At 37.8% G+C, this 21,339-nt stretch overlaps 1 protein-coding gene across 1 annotated transcript; it reads right to left on the bottom strand.

Moving 5' to 3' along the window:
• Positions 1–1,342: 1,342 nt before the first annotated feature.
• Positions 1,343–10,899, bottom strand: LOC120107371 (uncharacterized methyltransferase At1g78140, chloroplastic-like). The gene is made up of 8 exons (XM_039120631.1): positions 10,711–10,899; positions 8,395–8,495; positions 8,098–8,238; positions 4,784–4,865; positions 4,262–4,452; positions 3,963–4,074; positions 2,727–2,834; positions 1,343–1,913 (listed from the first exon to the last, which is right to left on the bottom strand). Exons 1-8 carry the CDS (start codon positions 10,852–10,854, stop codon positions 1,773–1,775), a joined length of 1,020 nt encoding a protein of 339 aa, XP_038976559.1. The 5' UTR covers positions 10,855–10,899; the 3' UTR covers positions 1,343–1,772.
• Between the last annotated feature and the right edge of the window lie 10,440 nt (positions 10,900–21,339).

Below are 21,339 nucleotides of genomic sequence, written 5' to 3'. Positions count from 1 at the left end.
ACTCACCATGATCCACCCTGCAGTACCCACAGCACTTTCAGAGCCTCTGAAGCTTGAGTTAGCCTTCTGATGAGGCCCTCTTCAATCCAATTGTAGTAGAAAGCCTGTTGTTAAATTAACCCAGTCCACCAAACTATCCATTACTTACCACCCGGTACCATTGTCGACAGCTGACATTCTATACCATCTTAAGTGCCACCATTTCCTCTGACGTTTGATGGAAGACCAAAAAAAATAAAGAAAGAAGACGTGGTTGTTTATGTGATGGATCTCTTATAAAATTTCTTTTATCAGTATTAAAAATCTTGGTCCTACTGAAACATTAGAGTCAGAGGATCTCGATGGGTGATCTTTGCGAAGTTCTGTAATAATATCATACCATGGGCATGATAATTTTATTTTTAATTATGAAGTAAATGTAAATATATGATGACAAGACTTGATTTTTTGAATTTTTATTTATTTTTAATAAAAAAATTACTTAAATAAAATCAATAACTGTTTTTAGAAAATTTGAATCTTTGATCTTGTGGTTAAAATCTGAAAATGGAGGGAGAGGAAATGTGCGAGATGGGAAAAAATGCGTTGGGGTCAGACATATCTCATGCAGTGTAGCTATGTGTAAATTTTATAAATCACTTTCCCTTCCCCTTTCTTCAGTGATCATAACTTCCATTTTCCTAGTTTTGTAAGAAATTTCCTTACCAGAGTCTTGGCTATTAAAAATCCCTAAATAAAAATTTAGGGCACATTCGTTCAGCAAATGTCCTTAAACTAGTGAAAAATTGAATCAAGATTTCATTCGCTCTGAGCTTTCTGAAGTGTCTGTAGCTGCATCAACATCCCGCTTTATTTCTTCCAAGCTTGACACTGCAATCTACGGTGAATGAGGGAGGAAAAATAAGCAGATTTCAGACGCCACAAACTTGGAACCTTTTTTGGATGATTGCTGGTTTCCAATTTTTATTCTTATTGAAATATAAAAACCAAGACAACAAAAGGTAATCCAATTTTTAGTTTTAGTTTTTCGAAACTAGGATCCAATTTTCAAAAATTGTAAAAGCTAAAAGCTATAGTTCTTAACCGTTATTGAAAATTAGCAGCTGCCTACTACCACCTCCTTCACCCACCACTGCCATCTCTACCTACCGCCGGCTATTATTTGCCGGCCACCACTTGCTATCAAGTGCATCAATACTCAACGCCAGTAATCAATCATATTTCAGTTGTTCACACGTCTCCCTAAGGACGTTCATTTGTTGTATGATAAGTAAGGAAGAGAGCCCCTTGCTCATGAAAGAAATCTACCATCTCAAAGTAACAGTCAAGCTCGCACTGCAGAACTAGAACATTTCTTTAATTGATAGGTCAGATAGGAAGTAGGCATACAAACCAAGTTATAAATCAATAGATCAGATGATTAACTGCCTCCCTCTTGCTAGCTAAAATGGGGTGAATCTTCTCATGCAAATTTTGATTATTTAAGGAAGCGACTAAGCTAATCTCTATGAACAAACATACGCAGATGTCCCCTTTTTCTAACAAAACTATAATCATGTCCTTCAATGGTGTATATGACTTGGGCCATGCACCCGCCAGAGTAATCTGTATTAAGTTTCTTGAAAGACAAGAAGCCACCACCAACCACCAAAAACCTTAACCCATGTACAAGAGAACAAACAAATATTGGCCATTCCAATGATGCAGCTTTAAAAATAACTTGTTATAGAGACTACTGATGATCAGCACAATGGTTGACATCGACAGGATGATTAGCCCGGTTTGGTTGCAGAGATCATGATAAAGGATCCATTCCTGATGCGCGTAAAACCAATCAAACCACATGCACTGCAGATATCTTCGAGTTCGCCTTCTGACAGATAGAGGTGTTGGCCTGAGGTTCGGGTATAAAGCTGTAAGGATAAAAAAGAAAAGGCAAATTAAGCGATTTGAGGTTATATTTGGTATTACATTCAATTTCCTATTTATAAAAATAAAAAAATATTTCATTTTAAAAAATCAACAATATAAACATATTTGGTGTGGTTAACTACGTTTATTTTTGTAAACATAAAAAAATAAAAACCATCCCTATTCCAGCTTCTAGCAACGGTTGTTATTAGAAGTGAAGGCAAAGGTAGAGGCAAGCAGGATAGTGGCAGTGGCAGCAGCTGCAATGGTGGCAGCAATGCTAATGTTGGTCGCCGCTGGCTGGTGGTGGGAGTGATTGATAACACTAAACCTATTTTTCTCTTGATTCTTTTTTTTAAAAAAAAACAGAAAGTAGGAAAAAGGCGATATGAAACATGCCAAATTTTTTTAGGACACAGCTTAGCCAATTAAAATTTCCTCCTCAAAAGGTTTAAAAAAAACATAGCCAGTTAGAAGTGCACAAGAATACAAAAAGAAAAAAAAAACAAAAGGAACCTAGCTTTTTCCATGCAAGGTTGATTTTAGGAAAAATGCTAAAGCATACTACGTTTATCATAACATTGTTAGCAAGCATGTGGGATTTTGAGATCATGAATTTCCCATTGGTTGATGGTTAACGTTTATACTCATTTCAAATTGGAAAAGTGGGGCTGTCTAAACAACTAATGAAATTCCAACAGTAGCACTGTATAGATGAGAAAATATTATTTTTTCCTCCTGCTTGGAGCCCATTATTTTTATTTTCATATATAAATGAATCAAATGTTTTCTATATTGGCTGAATAAGGTATTACCTCACGTATTGCTCTGAAGATTGGAACAGCTGGAGGAATAGTATCAAGAACAAATGTTGTGGCAACAAATACACCTCCAGGGCGGAGTACTCGACTTATTTCTGCGACCTACAAGACAATTCAGGTAAGAGAAGGACAACTCAAATTGGAGAAGGAAAGTACTTTTCTTTCATTGCCATAAAGTTATTTATTATGGGGGACACAAGCAAGGAGCTGAATTCGTTATTCCTTCTTTCAATAATTAAACAAAACCAACTCAAAAGTTTTATTGGAAAGAATATGAACATAAATAATAATTTAATTTACTGATGCACTATGGTATGCTTTCTTTTTACTGGATAATCTAAAGAAATGGATAAGAAAACCAACTATAAGAACCATAACTAGCTAACTGATGTTCGAAACTTTTAGTTCTGCAATGAATAGTATGCAGACACCACCAAAATCCAATAAGCAGCTTTAGATGAATTAGGAAAATTATCAACGAAAGAGCCTATGGAATTGGATGTGAGATAAACCCAATATAGGGAGGATCATATTATAATATAAGGTTAGAGGTTTGAAGATCAAGACTATAGAATATACAAACAAAATCATGCTGGCCTTTGGCCTACTAATGATTGAGAATTAAGGCTTAAATAGGTAAAAAACCATGCTGCGAAGCTCAACACAGATTGAGAAATGACTGTCCTTTTTCTTTCACTATTTCATGACGCGAGTTCCAGACTAATCAAAGGACCATGGCAACAAGATATAGGTTTGGTGTTGGAACTAGGACCCTGGTAAAAGCTGAACCAAGCTTCTGTGACCACCTTAGTGTCAACCTTTTTTTCCAACACCAACCAGTAAACAATCATGACTCGGAGAACCACTAAGATGAGCAGTACAACTGCACAAAGGCTTCAAACCAAGTCAATCAACTAGTGGGCATAATATTAGGTCAGCATTGATCATAAAGTAGTCTCTAGTAATTTAATATAGGGTTAGATCATAGAGGAGAAGACGAGCTTTTGGTAGGCTCGGATTTGTCATGGTGGTGATGGTTAGAGGGTACGGTGATGGTGCCAAGCAGAGAGAGTGAGCTTAACACCACACAGTAGAGCACCTTCTCGAACATATGATCTATATATCCTAATTTAACTGCTTAAGCTCCTAGACATATCTTGCACTGTGAAACTCGGTCTCCTGAGTTTTAACTTGTTCCCTAAAGAAAAGTTGAGCGGAGAATGCACTCACAGCAGTGGATGGTGAAGGCCAACAATGTAATGCAGCACCAGCATGCACAGCATCAATGGAACTTGAAACAAATGGAAGTCTAGAGATATCAGCTCTGACCAAGATTAAATTCCTGCAGAAAACTTGCATGATTTTAGTTCTTTTAAAAAATTGCAACCTGAGATATAAACTACCTGTAAGATACTAAGCCTTCATATAACTTTTTATTTTGAAAGATTTTTGCAAGATAATTCTGAAGGTCCTGACAATCTCTATTGATATATAAGAACATGAGCTTATGTGGAAGGAGAAAAACCAACTCTTTTGAAATGCCCTTCTGCTTAATGAATTCATCACACTGCAGCAGCATATTCTCTGAGAAATCCAAAGCAACAACAAGTGAATACATTCCACTTTCAGCAAATAGCCTTGAAAACAAGCCACTTCCACAACTTGCATCGACAATAGTTCCTCCAATGGTTGGTGTAAGGTAAACTTTAGCCATTTCAAACTGCAGTACAAGAATATCAGCGAAATTTTGATATTGGACAAATGTGAAAACCACAAGGAAAATAAACCTGAAAAATTCATATCACACAATATATATTATAAAGTGGTTCAATTATGCTTCTTATTGGTACTTCAGAGAAAACTTTCCAAACTTTTGATGAGTTTTCTCAGAATTCTAAGAAGAGTAAAATTGTTAGTATCTCCTAGCTCATACTTGTATAAACTGCATAAAAAAAAGTTGCTGAAATGAAAGACTGCAACAATACAAATGAGTCATTTATCAATTTACAATGGACAACAATATATAGTTGGAAGTCGGTAAACTACAAAACCTCTCTTTGTGGGCCAGGGAAACCACCCCATATGAAATTTTGTCGCCATCCCCTTTCATAAAGAAATGAAACCAATTGACTCCTGTTCCAATAAACAGTCAGTAAGAATGAAACGTGCAAGTTCAACTCAAAGTGAATCAGTTTCTTGCTCTTTGACTACCTATAGCTCAATAAAATAGGTCAACGTAGCAGGAGTTTCTTATCATCTCTTTACAAGGGTGACGTAGTCAAGATGTTCTGCAAAGTTGTTTTGCATCAGATTTCCAAGCCATCATTTACTCCCACACATAATATGTAAATACTAAACAAGGTGTTTTTTTTTTAAAATTTTCCTCTATTTATCATTTTTATAGCATTCAATGCAAACAAAGAGATGCACATTAATTCCCTAGATCCAGGACTAAGATATTAAAATAGGTAATCAGTCAGTAACATATGAAATGATACATAGTTTAAACAAAGAACCATTTGATAACCAATCTGCTAACTTGTTAACAGACAACAATGCAACATCACAAATGGTGCCGAAGGACTCCTATTCTTTTAAATAGGCTGCATGGATAGGGGAAAAATGTACTATTGAATGAAAAAAGGAATCTCAAGCTAATTGAGATAAATTTTATTTATCTAAGAGGCAAGCTCAAAAGGCTTACAGATCTGATTGGCATGATATTCTTCAGCAGTCAAATCAGGATTAAATTTTGGATACCAAATGACAACTGACACACACACACACACATACACACAAACACGCGCGCGCGCGCACACACACACACAGACAGAGAGAGAGAGAGAGAGAGAGAGAGACTCCATGAAAGTTGAGAAAGTCTCAACATTAATGTTGAGAAAGCCTTTTCCTACCAAATATGGTTCAGCCACAGCACACAACTCAATGATGAGAAAGGCTATCTAAAAGCATAGAACAGATTCTAGGACCACCATATTGGGTTAGCAATAGCACACAACTCGATGTTAAGAAAAAGGCTCCCTAAAAGGATAGAGCACATTTTATGACCAGTAGTCAAACTTACATCAATATTGAATCCCTAGCATGGCAAATCTAGGTAAGTGAAGAGCTTTTCATATAACCTATATGCTTAGTGCGCAGGTAGGGAAATCTACATTATTGGTCACAGCTGAGCTTGTGGAACTAAAGAGCAATCCTTCAAAATTTCCCTAGACTTGCAAAGTATCTAGACTAAGGGGAAAGATACCTTTTGCTGCCGTTAAGTTTTATGTATTTTAGATGCACAAACAAGGCAAAGAGCCAAAAGAATGCTGTTCCAACAGGATGGCACAAACTTAGGAAATATTCATACATTCTTAAAAGAGATTATCAGAAAAAGATCAACAATCGTTTGAGATTTAAGAGTATTCATGACAAAGCTAGTAGGAGAAAAGTATGTTCTGACACAATCTTGTAGGACCTAAATGGATGACACATTGGAAACCACAGTGAGAAATGCTCCTAAAGCTTCCTTGCAAAGCTAGTTACAAGTTCCATTTTTGCTCGTATTAGCATCAGTTTCCATTGGCCTCCTACATCCTAAAATTTGATGTCAAAATAGTGGAGGGTTAGCTATTAAGTACTGACTAAAGTAAAAGTATCCAGAAAACCTGAATAGAACATTTTCATTCTTCAAAAATTTAGAATCCCTCTTGGGTTGTGAAAGGGCCTTCTGCTCATACTCTAGAAGAAGCACTAGACTTAGAAGGGAACTCCAGCAGGAAGAGAAAACCTTTACAAATCTAAGCAGCTTCAGCTCCAGTATTCATACTGAGGCAAAACCAATGAATGCTGAACCGGGCTGTACTGCCCGGCTCAGGCCGAACTGTGTCGACCCGGTTGTTGATCGGATCGGTACGGGCACACAAAACGATTCCGGCCCCTAACGGGCCGATATAAGAGCAAACCGGACGGATCTGTGCGAACCGGCATCGAGTCTGGATCGATCTGCCTTAGCGCGTCGTGCGCTGTGGCTGTGGCGCCGCGTGCGTGCTGCACCTGTGGCCTTTTTTGCTGGTTCGGTACCGGTCTGAATCGATCCGAGTGCCGACTTGTACCCGGTACAGTACTGATTCGGTGATCCTTGGGCAAAACCAAGACAAAACCCCACCCCAGCTCCCTCCTTCAAATCCTTCATGATACATGCAAGTACAGTCCTCTATACATGACCCTAACAACTCAAGTACCAAGAACAACTACATGATATTGGATAGAAAACTGCAAACCGTGACTCATTGAGAGGAGGAATAGCTACTGTACTTTAAACTAACAAGTATACAGAAAAAAAAAATCACAAGTGAAAGGCTTGTTCCACTCCCCCCCCCCCCCCCACCCCAAATAAAAAAAAAGGAAAAAGATTTAAAAAAATTGGCAGGGAGAACTTTAGGATTTAGAATTTTCATTTTGAGTAACCTAGAAGATAGAGGTAGCAAGAGATTTTCTATAGCATTAGTAGATAACCCCTTCTTATTTTTATCCTATTTTGCATCAGTTTTAAGGTAAAACTCTTTTTCAGTGTTCTTCTTTAGATGATTTTGGACAGATTGAACATTACCTACCCTTGGACTCCTAAGGAATGAAATGGGAAAAAATAAGTTCCCATGCCCACTCATTTCACTCCAGTTTCTGCTATTATTTTATCTATGACCCAATCACTAGAGCTCAACAATGATAACCAGAGACAATCATGTGGAGCAACACCCTTCTTGTCAAAATCTCCCAATCCCTTTCCTTGCATCTCACTATTAGTCTTGCATCCCTCTCCTTAACTGATCATGGCTCCTAACATTTATAACGCAACATGGAATTTCAAAGAATTGTGTGTTTTAGTAATGATTTGAGTGTTATTCATAGTTAATCTCTTCAATACATAGAACTTGCAAATCTGTTTGGGATTCCCTCACCCCTGCAAATAGCATATATCTTCCAAAAAAAAACTTGCTCGATTTTATAATACACAACGAATGCATAAGGATCAAACAACAAAGCAATTTTTACTTAGTGACTTCACAAATATAGTGAAATTTTTATGTTAACTTATGAATTTTTTTGGGGAAAGTTTTATGTTAACCTATGCAAATCATATCAAGTAATTTGATACATATATGAGGATCCATTTGAGACATTTGTGCATCCTATAAGAGGTCAAGGATCATGCTATGGACAAAATCATAGTTCCATTACTTAACTATGTGTATAGGTCTGTAAATGCTGAGATGGAAAGTCTGTAATGATCTAATGTGATTTTGTTAAAATTAGCAACAGATATGATATAGAATTCTTTAAAAGTTTAAAGGTAAATAGGTACCTAAAAAGTTCTGTTCCAGCTGGCACAGTTTCAGTGTACTCTTTTGAGCCACTAGATACTGTCAGATCCAGATATATTCCATTATTGAAGTAATCTTTCTTGCAAATATGGCATTCAACATCAGACCCAGCTAGTGATGCTCTGTAATAAACTCATCCAGTGCAACATAAAATAAACGATTAGCATATGATTTAAAACTGTAAGAACACTGGGGAAACGATCTTCATTATCTTAGGGATCAAAAGCTGACAGGTAGAGAAGAGCATCCTTCTATCAAGGCAAAATCAGATAACTTACACAGTTTGGCTTGCATTACTTTTACTGATTAATGGATAATAACAAACAGGACAGCCTAAATTATTCATCCCAGTGCTAACTTTTGCATCTGGAATAGGATCCTGAAAACACAAGAGCAGAGAAAAGGTTATCAGAGACAACAACATTCATAATTTAAGTGCCAACCAGCAAAGCACAACACTGAACAATATGCAATTTGCTAGTCAGTCCCTTACCTCAATGCTGCATTGGCATGATATGGGGCATGCACACTACTTGGCAGGTTGCCATCCAAACCGTGCCAGTATTGAGATGGCACATGGCAAGGCATAGTAAAAATTTTATCATGCCAATGCCAGGCTGGCGCACCACCACAATGAAAGACTTTAATCCTTCTACAGCAATATGTATAATATTTTTGAAAAATAAAGCTCGAAGATGAATTGTCAAAGCATTATTAATTACTTCATTTAAGAATAGTTACTAAGTTGATGTGTTTGTGGCTTCATGTTAACAGGCCCTAACTATTAGCTTTTGGATCCATTGGAAGTGGTGTAATAGGTTTTACGTGACCAGCTATTACAACATGGTTGCACAACTATATGTACATAGATATATGCTAGAGTGAGAGTGAGATGGACATTCTTTCCAGAAGGATTGGAAACAAAATCTATCAATTCAAAATCAGAGATGGACATTCTGGATGGAAAATTCACACTATTGGTCATAATCTATGTTATCAAAATACCTAGAAACCTAAATCATATATTTGGGAGGTCATTTGCTTGGATATTAAAGTCAAATATAGTCTTGGTGAGCATAAAGGACCAAGAAGTGCTCCTTTGTGATAACTTCCTTTATGTTTGATCTATTATACATGAGAAAGGAGGTATACTTTTGTGTTATCTTTGTACAGACTAAAGGATAACATAATGATGCAATGATGTGGCTAGTACTACCAACAAAAATTTGGAGCACTAAATAAGGTCTAGGCAGATAATACATAAGATGAGAATGATGGATGTGTTAAAAACTAGGACTAAGTCTAGACAGATAATACGTATGATGAGAATGATGGATGTGTAAAAAACTAGGAATAAGTATGGTGGAAGCTAGAATATTATATGAATCATTAGTTGTACCAGTATAGTTCAAGGATAATGGAGGCAGAGCTACGCATATACCCAGAAGAGAATTCAAAGAGATCACAATAAATAGTTATTAGAATTTAATGGTCAAAAACACAAAGGATGGTACCTAAAAAAAATGGATGGAAGTGATGATTTCCTTTTTTTGTTGGAAGAAGGTTGTAGACAGTTACTAGGAATGGATGTTGAAAGAAAGTAAGCCCAACTCCACACGTTTTCAATAAGGCATGTTGGGTGATGCTCAGACCCAAGTTTCTTTTTTCAATTTTCCCAGTTCAATTGCTTGAGAGGTAGCTTATCAGGCTTCACTATTTTGCTATTTTTGTCTCTTGTAGGATGCTCCTATTGTAGAAAAATAGGCATGCTGGTTGATGCTGAGACCCAAGTTTCTTTTTTTCCAAGTTCAATTGCTTGAGAGGTAACTTATAAGGCTCCATAATTCTGCCATTTTTGTCTCTTGTCGGATGCTCCTATAGCAAAATTACAGCAAATAAAAAATAAAAAATCCTCTGTTCCATCTCATTGCGATCAAAAATTAGATTTTGATCAGGTGATAAAAAGACTATAACATCATCTATCTGAGACAACACCCTGTTCATCTCTGTTGAAATTCTAAATCCGTGACCCTCAACAGCCTATCACCCTCCAAACTACTGCCTATATTACCAATAAATTCATCCACCAAAAATGTCATTTTTTTTAAATTTTTTGAACTAAAATGAACTAAAAAATCCCACATTTTTAATCATCCGACATCCCATTTTCCTCTTCTTTTCTCCCTACTTTACAGGGAACCTGTAAATTTTTTCTCCTTTTTCCTCTAATAGAAGCTGGTGGACTTCGGCCCTCCATTACATTCCCAAGAAAGGGGGGCAAAAAAGGGACATCCCGTAAACGTTTAAGCTAACCATCACAAAACTTAAGGACAAAAAATCGACTGGATTTGTTAATCATAATCTAATTTTTCGAAACAATGATAGTAGCACGGTGGATACAGGTCACGTAAATTGCGATTCTTCATTCTCTGTTACATAAACATCATTTGTAGTTCTTTGCAATGATCAGCATCAAACTCTATTCAAGATTTACGATGGTTGAAGAAAACCCATCAAGAAAGAAAGATCGGATTGGTAACCAAAATGAAGAATAAGAACCACGAAATTTTAGATCAAGAGAGAGCCCTGTTTACCACGGGGTTAGCCTCGACGCTGGCGGTGACGGAAGAGGAGGCTCGAATCCGAACCGAGAGCGGAGGCTTCGCGCTTGGACACCCACGGTTGCGGAGGCAGCGACGAGGAACGAAGGCCCTCAGGCTCCCCGCGGCCGCGGCCATTCTCTCCGCTGTTCTTCCTCGTCCCCCCTGCTATATATTTTCTGAGTAGATGTCGAAGGCTCGAGGCCTATCTTAAATTAGGCGCCGCAGGCAGTTTTAGTCGCTCCCACCAGCGATCGGACGGTGCAGATTATGTTAAGGATATCAATCATCCGTTCGCGCGAAATATACACCCCGAACCCGCGGTTGCATGCGTTGATGGCTTGATGCAAGGATTGTGTGCAGTAAAGTGTTTACGTCGCAACTTTGGCACCGCAAAGGATGCTTTTGTGGTGAATTGGAGGCAAGATTTAGGCGTCTCCTGTGTCTTTCCCAGGATTTGTCTTCATGGTTGCTGTGGTGACTCGTAGACACCTTTATTTTTCCTGAAACCTCATTAAAAAAATATGTATCTCGGATAAATCTATTCTTATCGATACAGGTTTGTTTGTTTTTTTTTTTTTTTTTTATAACGGCAGCTCGCAGTGGGTGTAAATGCGGCCAATAAAATCAGAAAACAGTAGCTCACTAAAGAGCTTCGGCAGAGAGGCTTGGTTTCTCTATAAAAAGCCACCGAAGTTGTGAGCAACAAAGGAAGCAACCTAGTCAGCCGCACCATTTGCTTTCGTATAAACATGCATGGCCATGTAGGAGCCACACTCTTCCAGAAGTCTGCAGATGTCGTAGAGCAGCGGTCTTTCCTTCGCAGTGCCTTTCCGACCTTGGATCTACTCGATCACCACAGCCGAGTCACTCTCGAGGAGGAGACGATTTACACCCACGACACGCCTCGCAAAAGTAATGTCCTCCTAAGCAGTTCCGAGCTCGATACAAACTACAATCATGTCGAAGATGCGTCGACCCGCGACCGTCACGTCTGGCCCCATGGTTTTTGAATTGATGCCAAATGATATTCACTAGTGACTAGAGTTGGGCACTCGTGCCGGGCCGTGCCGGGCCGTGGGCGGCCCGCTAGCTACAGTACCGGGCCGTGCCTGGCACGGCCCATTTAAGGGGGCCGTGCTGGGTCACGGGTTTCTGGCCCGCGGGCCGAGCCCGGCACGGCCCGCTCTTGGCCCGTGGGCCAAGCACGGCACGGCCCATAAGGGCCTGGGCCGGGCCCGGCCCGGCCCGATAAAATTAATGCTTCATAAATTTTTTTAATAAATTAATAAATATTGAAAACTAACGATTTATTAATATAAAGCCACCTTAATGGTGGGGGGTTTGGCATAGATTCCTACCAGTTTATTAATTTAAATCAAAATGGTACATGAAGGGAGGTTTGGACCTTGGTCTGACCTCCAGAATACAATAAGAAAGGGCCGAGGTTTGGACCTTGGTCTGACCTCCAGAATACAATAAAAATGTACAATTATAAAAAATTAAGAAATCTTACTAATCATCAGTGATTCAGTGAATCAGTATTCACTCTTCAGTAGTGTTTGTATCATCATCATCAGAGAATGTTGTATTATGTCCACCTTTATCTTGAAGTCTTGCCTCAGCATCCAACCAATCTTTGAAGCAGAGAAGCATCTCCACCGTTTCGCCTGTCATCCTACTTCTCTTTTCGTCAAGAACACGCCGACCTGCACTAAAAGCGGATTCCGATGCTACCGTGGACATCGGCACAGCTAAAATATCGCGTGCAATTGCAGACATAATAGGATATTGATTTTTAACACTCTTCCACCAAGATAATACATCTAGATTCTCTATTTGATTTTCATCATATGCAGACTGAAGATCATTTCGTAAATAAAATTCTAGTTCACTACTTAAAGATGAAGAAGATGAAGATAAACTTGAAGCATGTGTGTGTTTTCTCTGTGCAATGAATGAAAAAATAGATGACGAACGAGAACTACTAGAAGAAGAAATGGAGGTTTGTACGGAAAATCTAGATCCACGAATTTTTTCATCATATAAAGCATAAATATCATAAAGAAGTTGTTTTACCTCATTTTTAGCAGGTTCAGGATCTTTAATCATATTTTCACAGTATGCATCAAGTAAAATTAGCACGCCATTCAATTTAACTCTAGGATCAAATACAGCAGCTAAGTTATGCATAGGACATATCTTGTCCCAATACTCATTCCATTTAGATTCCATTAGGTCAATAATAGGCATTAAAACATCATCATATCTATGTTCTGCAAATTTTTGACTAATTATATATGCTTGTTGTAAAAATGAACATGAAGTTGGATAATAAATACCAGAAAGAACATTGGTAGCATTATAAAAACTAAGCAAAAAATCTTCCAAAATTTTTCCTTTATTCCAATCAGTTTCAGACAATGTAAAGCCTAATCCACGATCATTAATATATGCACTTAATAAGTTTTTATATGGGTATGCATCATGCATCATGCTATATGTTGAGTTCCAACGAGTAATTACATCAAGTTTAAATTTTTTAAAACGTTTACCATGATTTATACATAGTTCCTTAAATTCTTGAAGTCTTGATCTTGAAGCATGAATAAAAGAAACTGCATTTCTAATTTTACCAATCACATCTTGAATCATGTCCATGCCAGCTTGAACAGAAAGATTTAAGATATTACATGCACATCTAATATGCAATAAATTTCCATCTAACATGGGATGCAATGAGTCTTTTAATAATGCAACAGCAGAATTATTATTAGATGCATTATCAAACGTAATAGACATAATTTTATCATTAATATTATATGAACATGCAGTTTGATAAATGACATTTGAAATTTGTTGCCCAGAATGTGGAAAATCAAAAGCACGAAAAGCAAGAATACGTTTATTTAATTGCCAATCATTATCAATATAATGAGCAGTAATGGCAATAAAACAATTACTACCTACAGATGCTGACCAAATATCAGAAGTTAATGAAATTTTTACATTTAAAGTAGAAAGTGTTTCAATTAAACTTTGTCTCATTGCTAAAAAGTTAGTCATAGCTACTCTTCTAAATGTACGCCTACTAGTTCTTTTGTAAGCAGGTTGTAGGTTTAATTGAACATATTCTTCAAAATTAAAAGATTCACATAAACTAAAAGGTAATTCATCCCTAACTATCCATTTTACAAGTGCTTTTTCTTTGATTTTCATGATTATATGCAAAATTACCTACAAGTAATCCCCCTTGTATATTAAGGGTACTTTGAGTTTGAGCATGAAAATCATGCATCCTATGACTCTCTTGATGTCTTTTTAAATGCCCTGTTCCCCCACTACTACTACAACTATAAAGTTTGGCACATTTTTTACATTTAGCTTTCCAGACTCCATCAACAATAACTCTATCAAATTCATTCCATACAGCACTAGTCCTCTTACGAGAAGATGTTTGATCTTCACTCGGTTCACTAGTTCTAGAGGAACTAGGAACATGGGGTTGGGGATTAGTTTCTTCTCCCTCAGAAACAAGAGGAATGCCAAAATGACTTTCCTCAAAAGATGACATATCTAAATTGATGAATTCAAAAAATAAAAACTAACCACAAGGAGGAATTGAGTAGAGGGTCGGAGGGCAGAGGCAGAGCCGAGATTCTGAGCTTCCTCTTGTGCTCTCAACAGGAGTGACCTTCTCTTCTCAACAGGAACCTTCTCTTGTGTAGCACTTGAACACTTGCTAAATGCAAACTAAAAATTAAATTGCTAGAAGAGCACTTTAGAAGAGAAAAATAATAGTAGTAGAGAAGGAGAGAATAGTTGGTTTGGTGTGGTGAGAATGAGGGAGGAAAGGGCTATTTATAGAAGCCCAAATTTTTTTCCCAAAATACCCCTCAATTTAGCCGTTTTAGGACTGTTGGGAGGGGCAATTTTGGAATTTTCCCAAAATAGCCGTTGGAAACGGCTATTTTTCTCCCCCCCCACCAGACGGGCCGTGCCAGGCACGGCCCGTTTGCGCCCGTTGCGGGCCGTGCCAGGCACGGCCCGTCTCGTGCCGTGCCCGGCCCGGCCCGCCAATAGACGGGCCTGGGGCCGGGCCGGGCTTCCGTTCTGTGCTGAACGGGCCGTGCCCGGTACGGCCCGCTTCATAAGCGGGCCGGGCCAGGCACGACCTGTTTAGACCTCGGGCACGGTGGGCCTGGGCCGGGCCAGCCCGGCACGGCCCGATGCCCAACACTATTAGTGACACATTGCATTTTGTTTGGGGTGGAATAATTCGTTGTAGCGCCTAGCTATATATGGTCAGTGCCGGCCCGAGCGTTAGGCGACCGAGGCGGTCGCCTAAGGCCTCAGGCCAATGGAGGGCCTCCGGGAGGCGTGACCAAAAGGAAGCAAAGGCCCCATGTGAAAACAGGAACAGGAGCTTCCCCCTTGATGGAAGGCTACGAGTCTTCCCCCTTGATGGAAGGGAGGTGGAGAGTTTCCTGGCCTGCAGAGAGGCAATTTGGGAAGTTGGGGACAGTAGTTTTGTTTTGGGTGGAGAGAGAGAGAGAGGAGGAGGAGGGATTTGGTTGGCTTGATACACGCCTGAAGCCACTCTTATCTTTCATCCCTTCTCTTTTTTGGTTTTAGTCTTGGTTTTCCTTCCCTCACATTACTCCTGATCTAGCTGGGCCATCGGGAAGAAAGATAGAGGGATTGGAGATGGACTTCTTGAGTTCTTGGAGGGTGGAGATTCTTTTAATTTTCTCCTCTGGGTTTCTTCTCCCCTCTTGGGTGGTAGAGAGAGAAAAGGAGGGAGGGGGTTGAATGGCTGCTGTGCTGTGATGTTGCAGTTGCTGCTTGGGTACTCACTTGAAGGGGAGATGGTGGGACGGGACTTTTATTAATTAGATGGAGTGAATTTTCCATAATGCCCCTATTTTCTCTTATAGAGAGGCTTCTTTCTGGACAAATTCTTTTCTTTACCTTGACCATGAAGTGCCACGGGATGACCTTTTCTTATCCTGCTCTTGCTTGACATGGTAAACAGTATTGCCCAGCATTATCTCAATTATTTAATCAGTTTTATGGCCCGGCAATTACATTTCTATGTTTCCATTCAAAAATTATATTAAACTGAAAAAACTTTTTGTCTACTTTTGTTAGATTCATGTATCTTTGTTGAAATAGTATACTTGATAGCTATCTATTTTCATATTATTTTTTTAAATATTTTATATTTATTAAAAAAATTTATTATTAAAAAAAAAGGCCTCATTCATTGGATTCGCCTTAGGCCCCCAAATGTATCGGGCCGCCCCTGTATATGGTCAAGGAATTTTGGGGTCCTGGGATAAATGGAATGTGAAGATTGTGGTGAAACGGATAGGCTCAGAGCCACCCCTTGTCTCATTTTTGGAATTCAGTATCATTGGTTTTTTATTGAATATTGGAGGTGGTTTTGTTCGTAGATCCAACAGCAGAGGCTTGGGCTGCCAATTAGTGGAAAAGTGCTAGTTTATCTTCTTAATACACAGAGAACTGCCTTGGCAACTTGGAGCTTTTTTTTTCACTATTGTTTACTTTTCCAAAGAGGTTATAATGAAGTTCTTCCAACAGAGATGCAAATCAAGTAGCAGACTACGTTACTTATGCAGGAATTGTCTTGACTTTTCTAAAATTTGTGGCTGTGGGTGTGGGTGTGTGCGCGACTTGGAACGGGCCCAAATCCAAACCCCTGCCCAGTCCGTTCATCGAGTAAGGTTGAGTTAAGGTTATAAATTTAGATTTTGGGTTGTGCTTGGGTTCACAAATCCCAACCCGATCTTGGGTTTCCAACCCAACCTTTTCTTAGATTGAGTTATTGTTGATTTCCAACCCAAGCTGTCCTGATCCAAACGATAAATAATAAATAAATAAATAATCATATTTAGATTTCATATGGGATTTATATGTTTTTGTAGCCTTGTGAGTCATCATTTAAATTGATGAATGGTTGAGATATCACAGGTTATAGTGACCATAGTGCGAAAAATTTGTGAACATTGTTTTAAATAAAAATATGGATAAATAGCAAACATTTAGCGATCATGAATGTTTTAAATTGCACTTTTAAGGACTTGTGTTGGTATATGTTTAGTCCCACATCGGTTATTCGTCGAAGAGATTTTGGATACTTATATAGGACTAAGAAACCCAAAAAATAGTACTTTTCAGCTAGCCTTCTTGGGTGAGACCTTGGGTTATAACAAATGGTATCAAAGCAAACATGGCCCATTGCCTATGTGGATTAGGAGGCATCGTAGCATGAGTTCATAGAGGCTGATCACGGGCCGATCGTGGTGTTTATGATTAAATTTGAATAAATTTGAATCCTAAGCCTCACAAAGATGTTAGGCTTAAAGAGAAAGTGTATGTAAGGATTCATGTGGGTGTATGTTTAGTCTTACATCGGTTATTCGCCGAGAAGATTTTGGGTACTTATACAAGACTAAGGAACTCAAAAAAATACCTTCCAACTAGTTTTTTAAGTAAGATCCTAAGTTGTGACAATTTTTTATTTTAATTTTTTTTGATTCAACGCAATGTAACATAGTTGGCGTTGCTAGATCCAACCCAAATTTAGCTCAAGTTGGGGTTAGGTAGTGTTGGGTTAAGGAAATCTCAATCTGAGAGGTTGGGAAAAGGCCGAGGGATATGTATATTTGACTGGGCTAGGATTTGTGGCCTTACGAGAAGGTATATGTTCAATCAACATACTAGCATTATAGAACTTACCCCCAATTGCTTGGAGATATTTTTATAAGATATCATCTTGATACTGGTTGGCATAAATTAGCAAGAAAAGCGAAGTGTCAGAATTTCTACTGTAGTTGCAACTGCCCTCTCATCCGATGGAACTCAAACTAAGGCCCAACGGCTATGAAAAGAGAACTTTAAATTTGTCTATCATGCCCTACCAAAAAACAAAATTGTGCCATGGTAGAATTGCCCAACTTCAAATCAATGCAAAGTAACAGCCAGATAAAATATTGAAACTCAAATGTTTTAATCTGTATAGCAAGGGCACAAAAAGATTGTTACTTTTATCTAATCTTGATTTTACTGTCATAAAAAAAATAAAAATAAAAATGCCTAACCATACCATCCAATTTAATTTTATTATCACATCATGAAATCTTATAGAGACAACTTTCCAAGAGGGAGAGACCTAAAGGTTTATCATGGTTGAAAAAGGCATAGGCGAATGCAGTGTGTGAGAGCATACAAAATTAACCCTGCTTGGCAACATAAGTAAAATGAAAAAATAGAATTATTACATTTTGAATACGGTATAAGTTTTTTTTTTTCTTTTTCTCCTTATTTTGCAGGTGAAATGGAGACTGAAGCCCATCGGAAAAATAGGATGTAATGTAGAAAACAAGGTAAGTATGGTCGAGCTGTGCTATCGGAGATGGCGGCACCGTTACCCTAGAGATTGAAGGATATTCTTATACTTAAACAAAAAAAAAAATCTATCAATTTTATCCATATCCAGAATTTTTTGGCTTGGGATAAGATGAAACAAGCGTTGATCCAAAAAAAAAAAAAAATTAATGTTTGTCTAACAACGAAACAAGATCTGTTAATTTCAAGTTTGTATGATGGTGAGAATCCAAGTTTTTTTAAAGAAACGGTGGTCCCTAAAGATGGTTGCTGGATCGCACAGAAAAAGTTACGAAAAACTCAGACATCCATGAATACAGATGCAAGAAAGAAATGAAACGTTTTTCAAGAATGAAGAATATTTACGATAAAGCTGGCAAGAGGTTAATGACTTTTTCTTGGGCAATAATAGAGTTCCACTATGTGTCTAAGGCCGGGAGCTTTGGATACGTTAATACATTAATATATTATATTAAATAATTTAATATTATATTAAATTATTATACTATAATATATAATATTATAATATTATATTATAATAATATTATGTTGTATTATATTGATATTATACTATATTATATATTTATATATTAATATATATTATATTTTATTATGCTATATTATATATTATTATGTAATGTTATTTTTGGTTATTTTGTCATACTAAAAGAATAGTTGTCGAATAAACAGTAAATAATTTTTTATAAAACCTCCACGTTCAACAGCTTTCTCAAATTGGATCTAAGTTAACAAATCTAGGAAAGAAGAGATGGAAACCTATAAAATTCTGTTGTCATCCTGGGTCTATCATGGTCCTATCCGGAGCTACCGAATGTTGCACAGTATTTTACGGTGCGTACTGAAGAGAATTCTAGATTTATCAGGGGTGGGGCCATAAAATGCCACATTGTCAAATGATGGGTCCTTTCTACCAACTCTTTCGTGTTGCATCCGCCACCAAGTGGCAGTCGGCCAGATTCCATCGATCTGAGTTCCGCCGCATTGGTCCCAAGAAATAACGGAAGGTTCTGGGTGGAGCCATGGTGTAGTGCGGCGGTTGACCTATCGCTCTTACTTGTCGGTGGTTTTAAAATGGAAACTGAGGAAAATATCTGACACCATGCACTAAGGATTTCCACTAAATAAGTGCACCTACTCTAAATTGAACAATTTATGTGGTGGACCAAATCTAAAGATTATGATCCTCCTGCCCCGATAGTTTCAGCTTATAGATTAACTAATTTTCGAAGAGAGACGGTGAGAGGAAATAGTACCTGCTTTACTTTTTCATTAAAGTTTCAGACTAGAAATGGTGCAAGTTATATGGCCAATCATATTATATCTACACCATAAGATTCTTCAACATAACTATGGTTCTAATTTTTGGATAATTTATTTTTGAATTTTCGTAAATGTATGTATACTTGTCTTAATTAATAGATTGGGCTAGAAATGAAATGCTTTGCCATGTTAGCTTACAAATAGGCTAGTAAGCCACCATATGTTGAGTTGATCCAGGGTTCGAACAATGCATGGCTCATGCAAGCATGGGGACAAATGGCACATTAGAGTAGAAAGTGGCATGTGGACGAATCCATTCTTATGGCTTAACCCACATGTTAATTGTTGGAAGTGTTCTATTAAATAAATAGCCTAATAAAAGGAAAAAAAAATACTTTACTTTTTAATCCCGGAACAGATATTCCAACTTAATGCGTTGTAATTACCCAAAGCAATTGCTGTACTATGCCCAATGCACGCTATGATTTTTTTTTTTTTTAAAGTATGGACATTTTGATTTGTTAGCTACTTAGCTGAATAAACGGGAGTTAGTGAAAAAAACTAAAATACTGTTTATGTTGGAATAGGATAGGTTGGAGTGCCGGCAGAGCTTGGACGTGTCATAGAGCTTTTTACTGACATCTTTTGATATTTCTATTATAAGCCTAAAGAGGTATTCTTGGTTATCTGAGTATATGAATTAATTTGAAATTTGTTTATACCATATATTTTTGGTGACATGCTTCCGGTTCAAGTTTCCATATCAGAGGCCTCATGCAGGTTTGCCTAAGTTCACTTATCATGGACAATATATTTTTGTATAAAATTAATATTTATTATGGTTTATATATTATATATAAAGCTTAGTACTTATTATGAGACTATGTTAACCATATATCTCTTACATATCTCCTATTATATGAAACTCAATGGCTCCTTGTCTTTGTCGGGTGACACTCCGTAACAATAATGTGTGACAAGCATTCTCTTCTATGATCAATAAACGCCTTTTGATTTTCACTCTTTAGATTTCATGGTAGGAACAAGGGTAGCCATTATTAACCAAGAAAGGAAAAAAAAAAAAACAAAAATTATGTATCAATTGCCACATAAAAGATCATATGACCTAGGGGTGGTGGCGCAATTGGCTAGCACGTCTCGTAGTTGTTGAGTTATCCTAAGGTTGAAAATTCAAACCTCAATCATGCGCAGTAGCATAAATTTCATCGGTTGATGGCTTCTCAACCATCTATCCAATGCTCCATCCGCTTCAGTCAATCATATACTTCGCTTGTGCTAGATGCTAGTATAATTTATATGGTGTAAGCACTAAGCATGGGGCCATGTACTAGATTTGGCCAAGACACTTGCAACTTAAAGTGAGGCCAATACCTGTACAGCCCAGCCCAGCGGAGCTGGGGGAAACCCCACCTTGCCTACTGATTAGATACTGTACTGCTTTCTTTGTTCCCATCATATGGAAAAATCCTATAATTACAAAAGTTCAGGACCAAGATGGATTAGAAACTGATTCTATTTGACCTCCAAATGTTATCTTCTAGCAGTTTTTTTTTTTATTTATGCTAAAACGGATGGCTCATAAACTTCTAGTATAAATACACCCAAAAAAGTCAAAAAACAACAAGTTTGGAAGTGCTCTGGGTAGCTCCTTATCTACAACCCACAGCCCTCTGAAGTGGTCAGCCATGTACGAGACCACCCAATATGCAATCCTATTAGCCTTTTCGAAAACATCCTTAGCTTGAAAAGCAACATCACCCCCTTTTTACCTAAATGTTATCCGCACCAAATGATACAGGGTACTTACAAAGGGACTGAATGCAAAAGAATGCCCATCAAAAGCAGCAATTTTCTTTTCATCGAAGATCTAAATAGCAGGAAATAGCTTGCAGGTTTACAAACAAATTCCTA

Source organism: Phoenix dactylifera, unplaced genomic scaffold (assembly GCF_009389715.1).
Source record: "Phoenix dactylifera cultivar Barhee BC4 unplaced genomic scaffold, palm_55x_up_171113_PBpolish2nd_filt_p 000843F, whole genome shotgun sequence".
In the NCBI taxonomy this organism is placed as follows: Eukaryota; Viridiplantae; Streptophyta; class Magnoliopsida; order Arecales; family Arecaceae; genus Phoenix; species Phoenix dactylifera.
This window is presented reverse-complemented; position numbering and strand designations above follow the sequence as displayed.